The sequence below is a fragment of the Oncorhynchus mykiss genome, chromosome 11, assembly GCF_013265735.2.
Source record: "Oncorhynchus mykiss isolate Arlee chromosome 11, USDA_OmykA_1.1, whole genome shotgun sequence".
NCBI classification, from domain to species: Eukaryota; Metazoa; Chordata; class Actinopteri; order Salmoniformes; family Salmonidae; genus Oncorhynchus; species Oncorhynchus mykiss.
In genome coordinates this window covers 59,889,478-59,907,952 of record NC_048575.1, presented here as the reverse complement: position 1 = coordinate 59,907,952, position 18,475 = coordinate 59,889,478, and the positions used below count along the sequence as shown (strand labels likewise).

The 18,475-nt window shown below is 41.6% G+C and overlaps 1 protein-coding gene across 1 annotated transcript in view; it reads right to left on the bottom strand.

Annotated features, from left to right (window-relative positions):
• The window catches only part of LOC110536105 (sodium- and chloride-dependent GABA transporter ine), a 48,394-nt gene that overhangs the window by 23,970 nt on the left and 5,949 nt on the right, over positions 1–18,475 (bottom strand). The window contains exons 2-6 of the mRNA XM_021621662.2: positions 17,366–17,500; positions 3,153–3,363; positions 2,826–2,958; positions 2,242–2,376; positions 1,900–2,003 (exon numbers count right to left, since the gene is read on the bottom strand). Of these exons, the coding sequence (XP_021477337.2) occupies positions 1,900–2,003; positions 2,242–2,376; positions 2,826–2,958; positions 3,153–3,363; positions 17,366–17,500 (718 nt within the window). The remainder of the gene's footprint in view (positions 1–1,899; positions 2,004–2,241; positions 2,377–2,825; positions 2,959–3,152; positions 3,364–17,365; positions 17,501–18,475) is intronic.

The following is an 18,475-nucleotide window of genomic DNA, read 5'->3' as shown; positions in this document are numbered from 1 at the left end:
TTGGGATAGGGGTTCGGATGAAAAGCGTGCCCAGAGTAAACGTCCTGCTACTCAGGCCCAGAAGCTAATATATGCATATTATTAGTAGTATTGGATAGACAACTCTCTGACGTTTCTGAAACTGTTTGAATGATGTCTGTGAGTATAACATAACTCATATGGCAGGTGAAAACCTGAGAAAAATCCAACCAGGAAGTGGGAAATCTGAGGTTTGCAGTTTTTCAACTCATTGCCTATCGAATATACAGTGTCTATGGGGTCATATTGCACTTCCTAAGGCTTCCACTAGATGTCAACAGTCTTTAGAACCTTGTTTGATGCTTCTAATGAGAAGTGGGGGCGAATGAGAGCCGATTCAACCAGAGGTCTGGCAGAGTGGCATGAGCTGATCACACGCGCACCCATGAGAGTGACCTGCGTTCCATTGCATTTCTAGGAATTCTCCGGTTGGAACATTATTGAAGATTTATGTTAAAAACATCCTAAATATTGATTCTATACATCGTTTGACATGTTTCTACGAACTGTAATATAACATTTTGAACTTTGTCTGAACTTTCGCCTGGACTTGTCCACGCCTCGTGAGTTTGGATTTGTTTACTAAACGGCTAACAAAAGGAGGTATTTGGACATAAATGATGGACTTTATCGAACAAAACAAACATTTATTGTGGAACTGGGATTCCTGGGAGTGCATTCTGATGAAGATCAGAGGTAAGTGAATATTTGTAACACTATTTCTGACTTTTACTGACTCCACAACATGGCGGGTATCTGCATAGCTTGTTTTTGGGTCTGAGCGCCGTACTCAGATTATTGCATGGTTTGCTTTTTCCATAAAGCTTTTTTGAAATCTGACAACGGTTGCATTAAGGAGAAGTATATCTATAATTCTGTGCATAATACTTGTATCTTTTATCAAAGTTTATTATGGGTATTTCTGTAAATTGATGTGGCTATCTGAAAATGTGCCGGATGTTTTCAAGGCACAACATTACTGACCACAAAGCGCCAATGTAAACTGAGATTTTTGGATATAAATATGAACTTTATCAAACAAAACATACATGTATTGTGTAACATGAAGTCCTATGAGTGCCATCTGATTCATTTTATCTCTATTTCTGCTTTTTGTGACTCCTCTCTTTGTCTGGAAAATGGCTGTATGTGTTTTTGTGACTAGGCTCTGACCTAACATAATCATATGGTGTGCTTTCCCTTTTTGAAATTGGACACGATGGGTAGATTACCAAGAAGTTAAGCTTTAATTTGGTGTATTGCACTTGTGAATGTATGAGAGTTAAATAGTTCTAAAAAATATTTTGGAATTTCACTCTGCCTTCCGCTAGCGGAACCCCTAGCCGTAAGAAGTTAGAAACCATTGCCACAGCTTTACGCCTTTGTTGAAGCCAAGTATTCTCAATTCGCATAGACCATCTGCAAAACACCCCCTCACAACACCCCCATCGCACATACTATGTCTATTTAGCTGTTGTCACAGAAATAAGAGAGAACAAAGAACTCATTTGAACTAGGTTTTCAAAAAGGAGTCGCAGAAGTGCCTCCCTTTGAAGAATGTATGAAGGGGGACCAGTACGAAGAAAACATGAAAATGTATGCACTCACGACTAAGTCGCTCTGGATAAGAGCATCTGCTAAATTACCTACATGTAAATTAAGTTTTAATAATTGACAACTATTACATGCCCTCTCTTGATTGACAGATATTTTGATGTACAAAGCATGTTGGGTCTTATTGAGAAGACACAGTTAACTGCTCTTAGTTACCATGAGACAGTTATTTTTGAACTATAGAATTACACTGTGTATCTGCAGATAAATCATGTGATGACAAAGACAAAGTGGTCCTATAGTGGTACAGGAGACTGCATCTCTAACCTGAGGATGTTATTGTTGAACTTGTTGTAACTGGCCATGGAGATCATGGTACCAAATCCTATTCCAATGGAGTTGAATACCTGGGCTGCAGCGTTAACCCACACCTGTAGTAAGGCAGAGATAAGCGGATAAAGGTGAGCAATGCACACAATGTTTTTACTCGTACTGTAAAACAATAACACAAATACACTTCTGTGCAGTTTCCTAGGCACAGATTAAGCCTAATCTTGGACTAGAAACCTTTTTCAATGGATCCTTTTTTTTGTCCCAGACTAGGCATAATCTGTGTCCGGGAAACTGTCCATTAAATCGTCATTCATCCTCTAATACAGTATGTCACACCTGAACATCAAGCAGCTTGCTCCACTTGGGCTTCAGGAAGTAAAGCATCCCATTCTTGGCTCCAGGAAGCTGGACATTATTGATGAGCAAGACAAACAGCATGAAGTATGGGAACGTGGCGGTGAAATAAACAACCTAAAGCACAGAGTGAGAAGAATAAAAATACTCAGTAAGTATAACATGATTTTAAATGCATTGTAGATCAAAACATACAAGATGTATGAAGCAACAGAGGTGGAGCAAATTCTGTCTCCTCTAAATACCAGGAGGAGAAACATGATATTTGACACCCATCTGTTCTCCTCCAACACCCACCAACAATGTAAGACCCAAAGGCAATGGAAAACCTTTAGATTTGAATAATGATTCCCCACCGATGAGGCAGCCTGAGAGCATACACAAGTTATAAATGTATACATTTAAGAACAAAGAGTATCTGGTGAATGCAACCATTTAAAATGAAACAGTAATATCTATACATTTCTGTTAGCCAATACCACAAATGACTAACACTAAATAATCTACTGTTCTAAAGAGGAATATCCATAAGTAGCTGCTGTTGCGGGAAGAGAATGCACTCTGACCTTGCCAGTGGATTTGACACCTTTGAAGATGCACAAGTAGACAATGACCCAGGCCAGGATAAGGAGTCCAAACAGCTCCCAGCGTAGTCCTCCTGCGTCCTCAATACCATTGGTTATCTCCAGAAGCCTGTGACTGAGAGAAGAAGTAAGGGATGTTATCCTTCAATAATACAAGAACCCTGACTTTACAGTAATCTGGATGGGACCTCTGTTGTGATAAAACAAGCTATAACAATAACCACAAGAGTCCTGAGCCCTACCCATGCCAGTGACTTCTAGACCCTACATCAATAAAAATGGGATTCATTGAAGAAGATTGATGCTTACTCAAAGTATTGCTGACTGGCCGAATGCAAGTGGGTGGTGTTGCCAGGGAAACCGATGGAGCAGTTACCGACAGCATTCCAGGTGTTGTTGCAGGACTGCCAGGGGAAGGTGGCTCGGAATGAGTTGAAGAAGTAGTAGAGCGCCCAGCACATGAGAACATTGTAGTAGGTGCAGAGCACAAAGGAGATCACGACTGTGGCAATGCCCACACCTGTAGAACAACAGGTAGGGCAAAAGGGAAAAGTCATAGAACTTTCTTACAGTGGTGATGCCCCAGCAGCAGTAGCTACTTTCTCCTCTGGTGTCTTTTGTGTGTGGGCCTCCTTCGGACATGTACTGTATGTAGATCTATAAAGGTAAGCATGGGTAAACTACAATGGTAGTGCTCCCATTACCAATTAGCTGTGGACAAAGATCCATGCATGTGGCTAAAATCCAACAAACACTTTCCAGGAAAGCTCAAGAAGAAGTCCTTTGAGCTTCCTCAAATTAAACAAATAATGTTATGTTCCGGTACCAACAGGACTGACCGGTTCAAAGCGGTGTGTTTGGAAGGCAAAATTGGCCAGGCATGTACACAGATAGAGATCTACCCTTGCCTGAGCACCTGCCCCTTTGCCCTCCCACTTGCCAAGTGCCTTTTTGGGTGGTGGCATAATATTTTTGTTGTGAACAGTTTGTCATTTATGTTCTGAACCAACTGACCGCAAGTCACCACCCAACAGCCAGTCCCTATTTTAAATATCAACAGTATTTAAAAGATGGGTCCGCACTCAAAAATATTCATTTTTAAAAATTATTTTCACTGCATCAGGGATAGCGTACACCCGTTTCGGCTCTGCAGCCTTCTGCTGAATTCACAGGTTTTGCACACCAACCAAACTTCTGAGAGCGCACTGGTCCTCTTTTGAATACTGTATCAACAGTACTGCCACAGAAGCTGCAGCATAACATTTCATTTACCTCATCAATATTTAGGTCTGGTTGGCTGATACGAGCAACAGAGACGGGTAAAAAGACAGAGGAGCGGCTGCTTCTACAGACCCAACTCCATCCTTTCTTTAGTTGGGAGTTGCACATGTTTATCAGCAGCAGCACCTGAGATAGTCGACTCTAGCTAACCATCATATACTAAAATATCCACAGGCCACTAACCAGCCAGCCATATCATGAGTTAGAAGATTATGAATATTATACAGTTATTTAGATAATTATTTTACGGATTGTGATTTATTGAACCAGCTTGCTAGCAGATTTACATCAATCATCAACGATCGGCTGACAGCCCACCCACCTTTTCCGATATCAATCATGTCTTTAGGAGGCAACTAGCTTGCTTACAATTTGTGATGAGTGTGTTGTTGCAGAAATAAAATAGGCCTATTCTTTTATTTATTTAATGCACCTGCCCCCTGAAACGTCTGTGCACGGCCCTGACATTGGCCATAACCAGGTCACAACTAAATAGGTAAGCAGTTTGTAATTTTGAATAAATCCACTCTATTTTATGGGAACTGAAGAAGAGTCATATGGACATCCAGTTCCAGGCATCTGTGGATATAATGAGTTGGGATTTCATTTGCGACACAGTCCAACAACATGACAAAATTGATCAAATTTAGAAAAACGAAACAGGCATACATCGTTTCAATTGTTTATTCATTAGCTTTTTGTTGCAGTTTCTTTTTTATTGTTGAGGGTAAAAAACAAACGTTTTTTTTTCTAGTAGCGTACACAATGACTCAAGTATTAGAACAATGTCCCCGTGGCATGATTAGACCTTGTGATAAGAGTAGTCCAGGTTTACTACCCAAACTTGACATGGGTCCTCTGCTGTGCTGGGTCAAGTGTCGCTCAGTTGGACACTGAATAACCAAACGTTGTGCAATTTCTCATAAGAAAACATCACGGAGAGCTGGAATTAACTGTGTCAGCCAGCCGATTTAGAATTATCCACAAGTTAATCTTATAATTGCATTAGTCAGAAACAGTGACGTGTTTCTCTAAATAGTTTTGATTAAAAAAGTTTAGTCCTTCGCTCCTAGAATATGTAGCGAGGCTCCAACAGTTTAGCAGCTGTGTAATGACTGTCTACTGTTCATAAAGCATTCCACTGGACTCTGTACATTAATGTACTCCGATAGAAGAACTGTGTCTTGACAAACAAATCCCTGTGAGGTCAGGTCATGTTTGATGCCTCACAAAATAATCTCAAATGCTTCATGCTCCAAACTTTAAAAAATACATTGAGTGTACAAAACCAGGTGAATCCAGGTGAAAGTTATGACCTCTTATTGATGTCATCTGTTAAATCCACTTCAAATTAGTGTAGATGAAGGGGAGGAGGCAGGTTGAGACATGGATTGTGTATGTGTGCCAATCAAAGGGTAAATGGGTAAGACAAAAGATTTAGGTGCCTTGGAACGGGGTATGGTAGCAGGTGCCAGGCACAACGGGTTGAGAGTGTCAAGAACTGCAACGCTGCTTGGTTTTTCACACGCAACAGTTTCCCGTGTGTATCAAGAATGGTCCACACCTCAAAGGACATCCAGCCAACTTGATACACCTGTGGGAAGCAATGGAGTCAACATGGGCCAGCATCCCTGTGGAACTCTTTCGAAACCTTTTAGAGTCCATGCCCCGACAAATTGAGGATGTTCTGAGGGCAAAAGGGGGTGCAACTCAATATTAGGAAGGTATTCCTACTGTTTTGTACACTCAGTGTATATTGGCATTGTTCGCAGAGAAAGAATAATGGAATGCTGTGGACAATATGGAGGGTGGGTCGACTAGAACACACCTCTCAACCCAATATAACCCTACTGACCTCCAGGATCAGTTGGAACTACTGCACACCATAAGCCTCCTTTCCTTTCATCCATCCTAGTTCGCGCTTTCCCTTCACACCACTAATTAAGGGGATGGTCTCCTCTATTGGCTTGTCAAACACACCCAGAGTGGCGTAATGTTGTTTGCGTTCTCCCTGTCAAAACGAGTTTAATAACAACCCAGGGCTGCAATACTGCCGACGAGGGAGAATTCAGTAGGAGTAGTACAAAACATTAGAACATTTTATGAATTGCGAAATTTTATGTATTTACATTATGTGAATTGTAAGTCATGGATCGACCTCTAAATGTTCAGTTACTGTAAGAATTATTTTGTCAGGTAATTACTAAGAAAAAGCAGATAAAAGCAAATACCTCCGTTTACGAATATAAAGTAAGCTTGACCTTGCCCCTAACACATGCTGTAGTCATGTAGCCGATCTCAATCTTTCACTGCAGCATTGATACTATCTCTGTCTTTTACTATTGCAACACATTTTTGGGCTAATCTTGCCAGCCATTAAACTAATTGGCAGGGTTTATGATTTCAGAAACAAAAGCTCTTCTGATCCAATGCTACACGTACATCTATTATTCAAATATTAACCCATTGTGTTAAACTGAACCTTTTCATGACCAAAGTTTCCCTGTGTAGATTCTGCTACTGCACCTGTAAAGCTAAGTCATGGTGAAGTCACCTGACATGCCTGTGATACCGCCAACAACAAAATGGACACAGGTTCTTATGATTAAGAAGAACTGGTTCCATCTGGTAATAAAATAAATCATTGTTTTGTTTGTGTATATAAATCCACACAAAACATACTTAAACAAGGAAATGGACACACAACCAAAAAAATGATTAATTCCAAAGCAAAACACAAAATGTTATCAGTCGTTGCTAGCAGCAATCAGGTAAGCTGAGCCCCTCCCGGTCCCCATAGGAGTAAACACCCCCCACTCAAACCCAAACCCTCTGACGAATTAGATGACATCTCAGGGACACCAGGATACCAGACAGACAATCAGCCAAAACACAGTACATACAAGGCCGCTCAAAATAGAAAACAAAGCAAAGCTTTGTCTTTTTAATAATAATATATATATATTTTTAAATATGCCCCTAAACCAGAAGGTTTTTAGAAGCAATAAAGCTTTTTGCAGAAGAAGAGCCGTCAGCTTAGTTTTAGCTGTCGTGAAACGGAAGAAAACCATCAGACGTAGTTGTATAGAATGTGAGCTTATGAGTTTGGTGTATGATAAATTCATCAATGCCATGTGGAGTGGAATGGGATTTGTAATAGAATCACATTACGAATTAATAGGAATGTGCTGCATTCTGTATCCAAGCTCAACCCCCAAAATCACATTACAAATCACATTACAAATACAACCCACATAAATATACAATGGTGGGTCATGAGAGGAATAGGAGAGGATTTTACCATGATACATTCATATACTATTAAGTAATTACACTGTAGGACATCAGTCCAGTGTTTACATTGTTTTTATTTAACAGAGGAGTGATGTGTATCACAGTGTGGCATAGTAATATCAACCCAAAAAATATACAGAAAGAACTACCTGCTTTTGTCCCCTGCTTAGCACAGAGCCATTACCAGTCTGAAATGAGCGATAAATCAAGGGACGGAACCATACGCTTTGACCGGGTAGACTATCTCTGTCTTTGAGGAGATAAAAACTATGGAGAAAAGTCTTCAGTTAGAACACGTGACCTTATTGATTCAACCCCAAGAGTCAATGGATGTTGATGGCTGGGCTCTTGTACATTGGAGGGAGCATTACGTGACTGCTAGTGTTCTGTAGTCAGAGGCCATTCAGATGTTGATGGCTGGGCTCTTGTACATTGGAGGGAGCATTACGTGACTGCTAGTGTTCTGTAGTCAGAGGCCATTCGGATGTTGATGGCTGGGCTCTTGTACATTGGAGGGAGCATTACGTGACTGCTAGTGTTCTGTAGTCAGAGGCCATTCGGATGTTAATGGCTGGGCTCTTGTACATTGGAGGGAGCATTACGTGACTGCTAGTGTTCTGTAGTCAGAGGCCATTCGGATGTTGATGGCTGGGCTCTTGTACATTGGAGGGAGCATTACGTGACTGCTAGTGTTCTGTAGTCAGAGGCCAGTCGGTGTTCAAAAGGAACTTGAGTAAAAAAAAAAAAATGTAAAAAGAATTGAGTATGAATTAAACAAAATACAACTCACTATTTAGAAAGTTTAATACTTAAGTGTGCCTCCTGGACTGCAGAACAAGATCCAGGCAGAAAGTTTGAAATCTTTAACTTAGATGGAAAATAGTGCCCTGCAGCGGACACTAGAAAGAGAACATACTATGCTCTCATCTCTCATGTGATAAGTAAAACACTGAAGACATTTGTTTAGAGCCACTGATCCTAAGCTAATTAGATGTGTTAAGGGTGGGGGGTGGGGGGGGGGGGGGGTGGGGGGGTTCTAAGAGGTGCTCATGAAAACAATGTGAATTTCGATCAAGAGAAATATTGTGGATATCAAGAACATGCTGAATCACCCATACTTGATTCCAAATTTAGATTTGAATTGGCTGCTGTTATTCAGAATGTACTGAACATGTGTGCGCGTCAGCTCAAATCAAAAGCCCCCACTGATTAAATTTCAATCAAAATATCCCTTCCAGAAAAGCAGGGCCAAATAATTGGAGACTAATTGAGGTACTAAAATTGACATTGTACAAGATCTCAGCCAACAACAAATCTGAAATCATTTGGTTTTGTGACAGACAGAATTGTATATTCAATAAAATATCAATCACACTCAATACAATGCACATAATTGATTAAACAAGCAGACACAGGCGGTTCTCAGGATAATGTGCTCCTATTACCACAGTCCAGCAAAATGACAAATGAGTGCTTTCAGAGTCACAACCCAGATCAAGTACACATCCCTGTAATTCAAAAAGGCCAAACCATAATGAACAAATAAAAACACTAAATTTGAATGATTTGTCATGAAGCAAGTGTAATTGTTACAATGTTCAAAACAGAGTAATCCACTGCTTTCTTGGTGTGCACAAACTGACTCCTAACCTGGCCATCTGTGGAGATATGGGTTGGGAACTAGATTATGTGTGGTTAGGCAAAAAATGGACATGGAACAGACTGATGAATATGCAAGTGTTCCCAGCCCACCCCCTTGGGTTATCACACATACACTACATACCAAAAGTATGTGGACACCTGCTCGTCGAACATCCATTCTCAAATATGTGCATTAATATGGAGTTGGTCCCCACTTTGATACTATAAAAAAGGCTCCACTCTTGGCTCCACTCCTCTGGGAAGGCTTCCCACTAGATGTTGGAATATTGCTGCAGGGACTTGCTTCCATTCAGCCACAAGAGCATTAGTGAGGTCTGACACTGATGTTGGGCGATTACGCCTGGCTCGCAGTCACCGTTCCAATACATCCAAAAGGTGTTCGATGGGGTTGAGGTCAGGGCTCTGTGCAGGCCAGTCAAGTTCTTCCACACCAATCTCGACAAACCATTTCTGTATGGACCTCGCTTTGTGCATGGGGGTATTGTCATGCTGAAACAGGAAAGGGCCTTTCCCAAACTGTTGCTACAAAGTTTGAAGCACAGAATCATCTAGAATGTAATTGTATGCTATAGCATTAAGATTTCCCTTCACTGGCACTAAGGGGCCTAGCACAAACTATTATACCTTTTCCACCGAAACCGCCAAACCCAGATTTGTCCGTTGGACTGCCAGATGGTGAAGCGTGATTCATCACTCCAGAGAACGCGTTTCCACTGCTCCAGTCCAATGGTGGTGAGCTTTACACCCCTCCAGCCGACACTTGGCATTGTGCATGGTGAACTTAAGCTTATGTGAGGCTGCTCGGCAATGGAAACCCATTTCATGAAGCTCCCGACGAACCGTTCTTGTGCGGACGTTGCTTCCAGAGGCATTTTGGAACTCGGTAGTGGGAGTGTTGCAACCAAGGACCGACAATTTTTACGTGCTACGCACTTCAGCACTCTGCAGTCCCTTTCTGTGAGCTTGTGTGGCCTACCACTTCACAGCTAAGCCGTTGTTGCTCAAAAATACTTCCACTTCATAATAACAGCACTTACAGTTGACCGAAGCAGCTCTAGCAGGGCAGAAATTTGATGAACTAACTTGTTGGAAAGTTGGCATCCTCTGACGGTGCCACATTGAAATCCACTGAGCTCTTCAGTAAGGCCATTCTACTGACAATGTTAGTATATGGAGATTGCATGGCTATATGCTTGATTTTATACACCTGTCAGCAACGGGTCCACAAAAGGGGTGTCCATATATTTTGGTGTATATATAGTGTAGATGTGACTCCCTTCCTAGAGGATGTTGGCTGGTTTAATCTGATATCTTAGTTTTATTACCTTTGGTTTGGTCAACAATTTGATTTTGAATACAAACAAGTCAGAACTGGTATAAATGGAATGAAGGTCTGTTGTTCGCCCTCTTATCCTGTAAACTGTCCATGGAGGAAGGTTGTATGATCAATTCTCATTTCCTAGACTTCTAGGCCTCAGGCCTAGTAGGCATCTCTTTGTACATTCTTTGCTATGTTAAATGTCAGTATTGCTCTGTATCTTAAGCTTTATGCCTTTGTGAATCCATTCATACTACAACATTATTAAATAATACTTGCGTTTTGCATTCGCTTCTCATGACCATTCCTTGATCTTAGTCAGCTAAAAACGCACAATACTTGAATGCACATGGTTTTACTATAAATCACATCAAATTGTATTTGTCACATGCTTCGTTAACAACAGGTATAGACTAACAGTGAAATGCTTACTTACAGGCCTCTCCCAACAGTTCAGAAATAAAGGACAAATTAATATCAAATGGAGTTAGTCAGGTCTATCAATTGTAGATTGTTAAATATTATTGATCACTACACTAACAAGTGGGCTACACATTGTTACTGCATGCATGGTATAGTGTAAATACTCATGAGTGGGAGTTGACTGCATTCATTTTCTAATATTTTATTCTGTGAAGTCCAAACCCAGTAGGCTATCCGTCCAATGCATAATGTGTAAATAACTGATGTCAACAAAAGGTGTAGCATATTTTTAAGACCCAATTTTGAGCCTTGTCGGAGTACGATTACTTGCACAGTAATAATTTGATATTAAAACAGATTGTCAGTAGGCAGATTATGCAAAAGTCACATATACCTTAACTTAAAAATCGGCGTAAAGTCAAAATTTAAGAATACGGCAATTAAAACACCTGGTTCTGAGCAACCTTTCAAATAATTAGAACAAGTAAACACCTTACAATAGGCGTTACAGCTATTTGATCTGCGCATGTGCTAGCACCAGCCGAGCGAGCCTCCCTCTTTAGCGCGAGTGAAGTGCGTTCGGCACAACTGAATGCCCTCAAAGTATTCACACCCCTCGACTTTTTCCACATTTTGTTGTGTTACAACCTGAATTTAAAATGGATTAAATTGAGAGGTTTTTGTAACTGGTCTACACACAATACGGCATAATGTGAAAATGGAATTAAGTTTTGCACATTTTATGAAAATGAAAAGCTGAAATGAGTCAAGTATTCAACCCCTTTGTTAAGGCAAGCCTAAATAAGATCAGGAGTAAAAATGTGCTTAACAAGTCACATGAGTTGCAGGGACTCACTGTGTGCAATAATTTAGTTCAACATGATTTTTGAATGACTACCTCATCTCTATAACCCACACATACAGATAATTGTAAGGTCACTCAGTCGAGCAGTGAATTTCAACCACAGATTCAACCACAAAAGACCAGGGAGGTTTTCCAATGCCTCGCAAAGAAGGGCCTCGTCCAGCTGTATTGGATGTTCCAAATTGTGTCCAGTGCTGGTTTGACATTTGAGCAGAAAAAGGAGTTGCTTTTATTGCAGCTACAACGTGACAAAGATCTGGAAAGTTTGAAGCAGGATACGGAACAAGCTAAACTGCGGTTGCAACATCAGCGGTTAGAACTTGTCAGAGAAGGCAAGCTTTTAGGCGAATTTTCTTTTGCGAAAGACTATTCGAGCTCCCCAATGGGACACTCTTCCCTTGGTCGTTCTCCGCCTTTTGATGTTGCTATTAATCTCCAGTTGTTGCCTAAAAATTTTTTGAAAAGGATCCTGAGCTATTTTTTACGTTATTTGAACAGACGCTCGGGCTTGGCCTGATGCAGACCGTACTTTGATGCTACAGTGTGTTTTGACCGGTAAGGCTCACTCATCTCTTAGCGCTACAGATAGTGCTGATTACGTAAAAGGTTGCTGTCCTGCATGCTTACGAGTTGGTCCCTGAAGCGTATAGATAGCGTTTCAGAACGTTGCAGAAAGGTGATATGATTTTGGGTAACAACTTAGCCGGTAGTCGTGTCTCCTCTGGTGGTTTCTTATACCCATCCCATGTAGGGATTATCGATGAAAATGTACAGAGATTCCCGGAGGTATTCTCTGCATGCGCCGTGACTCGTGCTATGAGCCGTGCTGACACTACGGTCAAAACTAAACTTACACAACACATTGGCGAACAGTTTGATAATCCGTTAAATGATTTACCTTTGCCTATGTCCTGTAGTGATCTTGTAATGGAGTAGTCCACTGATCCTACCTTAAAAAGGTTTATTTGATCAAGTACCTCCGGTTGAGGTGGTAAGGAGTGCTGCCCAGGGTTACTACATTCAAGATCAGTTGTTGGTGAGGAAATGAATGCCTCACAGCAAAGGTTTTGTGGGTGACACCATTGTTCCTTCTAAGCTTTGAGATCTAGTTTTGAAAACGTCTCATGACGTTTCTGGTCACTTAGGTTTTACTAAGCCCTATGATCGAATTTTGTGGCCTCGTCAGCTGACTGGGAAGCCTAATCAGATGTTAAGGCCAGTCCCGCTACAACCTATTCCTGTTACAGGCCAGCCATTTGAGCATTTGATTATTTATTGTGTTGGACCCTTACCCTATTCTAAAGCTGGTAGCACCTACATGTTAACTGTGATGTGTCAGACTACAAGACATCCTGCAGCCTATCCACTTCGCAACATTATCTCTAAGTCTGTTGTGAAGGCTTGTCACAGTTCATCTCAATTTCTTGAACACCTAAGGTGATTCAGAGCGATCAGGGTTCCAACTTCACTTCGCACATATTTGCACAAGTCTTGCGACAATTGCGTATAAAACATAATCAGGCCAGTTCTTATCATGCGCAGAGTCAAGGGGGCCTTGAGCGTTTTTAATCAGACTTTGAAGTCAATGCTACGTGCGTACTGCACTGAATTAGAACGTGAATGGAAAGAGGGGTTACCCTGGTTGCTACTCGCTGTTAAAGAAGTATCACAAGAGAGCACTGGGTTCAGTCCTAATGACCTTGTTTTTGGGCATACTGTGTGGTCCCCTTGCTGTATTAAAAGGAGGATTGGAAGGTGGTTGAGCCTCCCCAAAATGTTTTGTCATATGTTAGCAGTTTCCGACACAGGTTGTATGTAGCTTGTGAAATGACTAAAGAGAAACTAGCATCCTCTCAGGTGAGGCTGAAAAGGTTGTTTGACCGGCGAGTTGCGCTCGTTTCTCTTCTGAATTTGCTAAATCAGAACTGTGTGCTAATACTGACGTGGTTAGTCCTCTTCTTTTGGTGGAATCAGTTGATCTGAGGTCAATCACTCCACATAGTGTGATGGTGAGGGGGTGCCGGGCTCTGATGGTATTTTGCAGGGTAGGTTGATGAATTCAGAGTCCCTTGCAAACTTTTTGTTGTTGGGTTTGTTGGGTCACATGTCTGATGATTGTCAAGCAGAGTTAACTGATTTGATCACTGAGTTTGTCTGTTTGCTGACACCTTCTCGTACACATTTGGTAGTGCATGATATTGTTGGGATTGTTGTCCCCATTAAACAACGTTTTTATTGTGTCTCATTGGAGAAGCTACGTCACTTGGATTGAGTACATGCTAGTTAATGATATTGCTGTACCATCATTCTCCAGTTAGGCCTCCCCGTGTCTCTTGGTGAGCAAGCCAGATGGTTCTCTTAGATTTTGCACTGACTACCGTAAGGTTAGTGTGACAAAACCGGACTGTTAGCCACTCCCACGGATGGAAGATTGTGTTGATCAGGTTGGTGCTGCCCGGTTTGTCAGCAAGTTTGATTTGCTGAAGGGTTACTGGCCTTTGTCATCAAAAGCTTGTGAAATATCTGCTTTTATTACTCCTTCAGGTCTTTTCTCCTATACAGACATGAGTCATACGCAACGCTCCTGCTACGTTTCAGCGTCTTATGAATAGGGTGATCTCTGGCCTTGAAGGCTGTGCTGTTTATCTAGATGATGTGGTTGTTTATAGTGACACTTGGGAGCGACATCTGGTGCGGATACGGACTCTGAGCGTTTGGCTGAGGCCTGTCTCACTGGGAACTTAGCCAAATGTGAGATTCCCCAGGCAACAGTGATCTACCTCGGCAGAGTGGTCGGGCAGGGTCTTGTTCTCCTGGTGCGGGCTAAAGTGGCCGCTATCGATCGGTTTCCACCACCAAGAAGGAGCTGCAATGCTTCCTAGGTATGGCTGGGTATTTTGCTGCAACTGCTCCACAGTTGTAGCACCTCTGATCTATTGAAGAGGGCTGATTTCATCTGGTCTTCCTGCTGTCAGAGTGCTTTTGAAAATGTGAAACTGCTTCTTAGCTCTGACCCTGTGTTGGCTGCCCCACGATTGGAACTGCCTTTCAGCCTATATGTGGATGCCAGTAATGTGGAGGCAGGTGCCGTGTTGCTTCAAACAGATGAAGGGGGTGTTGAACATCCTGTTAGCCATTTCTCCTGAAAGTTTAACAGCTATCAGTTGAATTATTCAGTGGAGGAGAAGGAGGCCCTTGCCTTAATCTGGGCGTTGCAGCATTTTGAGGTATATGTGGGGTTGGGTGTGGTCCCTATTGTGGTTAACACTGACCACAACCCCCTTACTTTCCTGCACAGGAAAATCGCAGGATTATGCGCTGATGTTTGTTCCTGCAGGCGTTCCATTTGGATGTACGACATGTAAAAGGTGTAGATAATGTGGTGGCTGATGCGCTTTCCTGTGCACCACTTTAGTCAATCTTTGTTGCGTTTGTTTTTCTTTTCGGTTGGCGGTCTGTACAGTGTTTATTTTGTCCTTCCCGTTGCTCTGGCTTCTGCTCTCCTGTCACCCGGTCTCCATTTCTTTCTCTTAAATTGTTGCTTCCGTGGCGGAGGTTGGATGGGGGGGGTCAATTGGTTTGGTGTCATGGGCACCTGGTGGGCCTCTTACCTTTATGGTATTATAGTATTTTGTGTCTGAACCTTTATTATTTATGTTTTTTGATCAATTGTAATTGTGGGTTTTGTTTTCGGGGTTTCGTTAGTCCCCAATTTTTATGGGAGGGGGTGTTACTCCCCCCTCACGCTCCCTGCCACGTTCTCTGTGTTTCTGCTTTTATTTGCAGATTGGGGACAACTGGAGCTGACTGGGTTGTTAAGGTGACAAGTTGCACCTGTGTTTGGGATCAACTAGGAGATAAAAGTTCCTGGTGCCCAGTCATGGCTCTCTCTCTACACCAGCACCATTTTGCTTTGTGATCTGGTTGATTATGTTTTTTGATTAGGTGCACCCTTCAACACTTACACACATTTTACCTTCGTCCATGCATCTCCATTACATCCCTCACATGCCTACTTTCACACATCACAGGTTAGTTTTCCTTTGTAATTTTATACTTGGTTAGTTATTTATTAATAAATATTTTTGTTACTCCTTAACTGCCAACGTGTGGACTCCCTTGGTGACAAACATCTATTGGTAGATGGGTAAAGATGTAAAAGACACTGAATATCCCTTTGAGCATGGTGAAGTTATTGATTGCACTTTGGATGGTGTATCAATACACTCAGTCACTAAAAAGATACAGGCATCCTTAACTCAGTTGCCGGAGAGTAAAGAAACTGCTCATGAGGCCAATGGTGTGACTTTAAAACAGTTACATAGTTTCTCATATCTCAGCCATTAAACTGAGGGGGGGGGGGTCAACAACATTGTAGTTACTCTACAACACTAACCTAATTGACAGAGTGAAAAGAAGGAAGTCTGTACAGAATACAAATATTCCAAAACATGCATCCTGTTTGCAACAAGGCACAAATATTACTGCAAAAAAGTGGCAAAGCAATTCACTTTTTGTCCTGAATACAAAGTGTTACGTTTGGGGTAAAACCAATACAACACATTACTGAGTACCACTCTCCCCATTTTCAAGCATAGTAGTGGCTGCATCATGTTATTGGTATGCTTGTAATCGTTAAAGGACTGGGGAATTTTTCAGGATAAAAAAAAAAAACGGAAAGGAGCTAAGAACAAGCAAACTCTTAGAGGAAAGCCTGGTTCAGTCTGCTTTCCACCAGATACTGGGAGATGAATTCACCTTTCAGTAGGACAATAACCTAAAACCCAAGGCCAAATCTACACTGGAGTTGCATACCAAGAAGACAGTGAATGTCCCAAGTGGCCGAGTTACAGTTTTGACCTAAATCCTCTTGAAAATCTATAACAAGACCTGAAAATGGTTGTCTAGCAATGATCAATAACCAATTTGACAGAGCTTGAATAATTTTGAAAATAATAAAATGGACAAATGTTGGAAAGCTCTTTGATATTTCATTTTCAATACATTTGCAAAAATGTCCAACATGTTTTCACTTTGTCATTATGGGGTATTTTGTGTAGATTGATGAAGGAAAAAAATGATTGAATCCATTTTCAATAGCACAACAAAATGTGGAATAAGTCAAGGGATAGGAATACTTTCTGAAGGCACTGTATGAATCTTAGAAGTAGTTTTCGCATACAAACTTTACATGTCTGAACTCAGAATCAAATATGCTTCCCAAAAATAACATGGTCTCTGTGGTAGAACATTTATTCTGCATTTATCAGAGTGCCATCAGGTAGCTTGATTTCAGATGTGTCCGTGTAAACAGGATTATTAGGGAAATCGGTGTAATCAAACTATTTTATTAAATCTGACCAGACTATAATCGCATTACCGGGTGCATGTAACCATGCACAATGTTGAGTGACACCGGAACCTGATAAGACAGTTTATTTATCCCTTCCCCTTTTGAACAATGGCAAACTGAGCCTCCATGTGTTAATCCCTTTACCTCTGCCAAGTAGGCCTACTGTTTGTATGCACTTATTAAAACACCATTGCCTCTTTGCTGGACTGTTCCACGTTGACTAAAAACAGGAAATGGTAGCTAAATGCTTAATAAAACCAGCCTGTGGCTGTTCTTGCATAGAATGTGAGGCCTTGGTAAACAATAGGACTGTGGATATCACTCACCTTTGAACAAGGGGCAGATTTTGGCTAGAGCGTGCACTGGTCCCAGTCGGGTATACTGCCCAATGGCAAACTCCATGAAGAGCAGGGGGATTCCACACAGAAACAGCATGAGAAAGTAAGGAATGAGGAAGGCACCTAAAAGAAGGAAGTGAAGGACACAAATAGATTAGTAATATAAGAACAGTAAAATCATTTTCTTGATTAATTTGTGAGTCATTACAGACGACCGTGAATTTGTTCCACGGTTGTGACTAGACAAAGAACAGCTACGACCGGAAGTGACTTTTCGTAGCAGGTTAGGAGAGCATTTTAGCTAACCCTAACCCTTTTCCTAACCTTCACCTAATTCTCCTAACCTGCTGCTTAAGTTCTAAGATGCTATGAAAGTCTATTCCGGTCTCGTAGACAAAACCTGTTAGAAAAATTAACCAGAAGTGATCATTAGTTTAGAGAAGACAAAGGACTAGGCTAGAAATCATATCAGATGACAGTAAATACACTATACAGTTCTTTCAGAAAGTACTCACACCCCTTGACTTTTTCCACATTTTGTTACGTTTTATAGCCTTATTCTAAAATTGATGTAACTGTTTATTCCTCCAGAGATGTTAGATCAGGTTCAAGTCTGTGCTCTGGCTGGGCCACTCAAGGACATTCAGACTTGTCCTGAAACCACTCCTGCGTTGTCTTGGCTGTGTGCTTAGGGTCATTGTCCTATTAGAAGGTTCAACCCAGTCTGAGGTCCTGAGTGCTCTGGAGCAGGTTTTCATCAAGAATCTCTCTGTACTTTGCTCCGTTCATCTTTTCCTCGATATGGACTAGTCTCCCAGTCCCTGCCGCTGCCAAATATCCCCACAGCATGATGCTGCCACCAACATGCCAAATAGTTCAATTTTGGTTTCATCAGACCAGAGAATTTTGTTTCTCATGGTCTGAGAGCCTTTAGGCAAACTCCAAGTGGGCTGTCATATGCCTTTTACTGAGGAGTGGCTTCCGTCTGGCCACTACCATAAAGGCCTGATTGGTGTAGTGCTGCAGAGATGGTTGTCCTTTCGGGAGGTTCTCCCATATGACAACTAGCTAAACACTAAGAAGGATGAATAGACAACA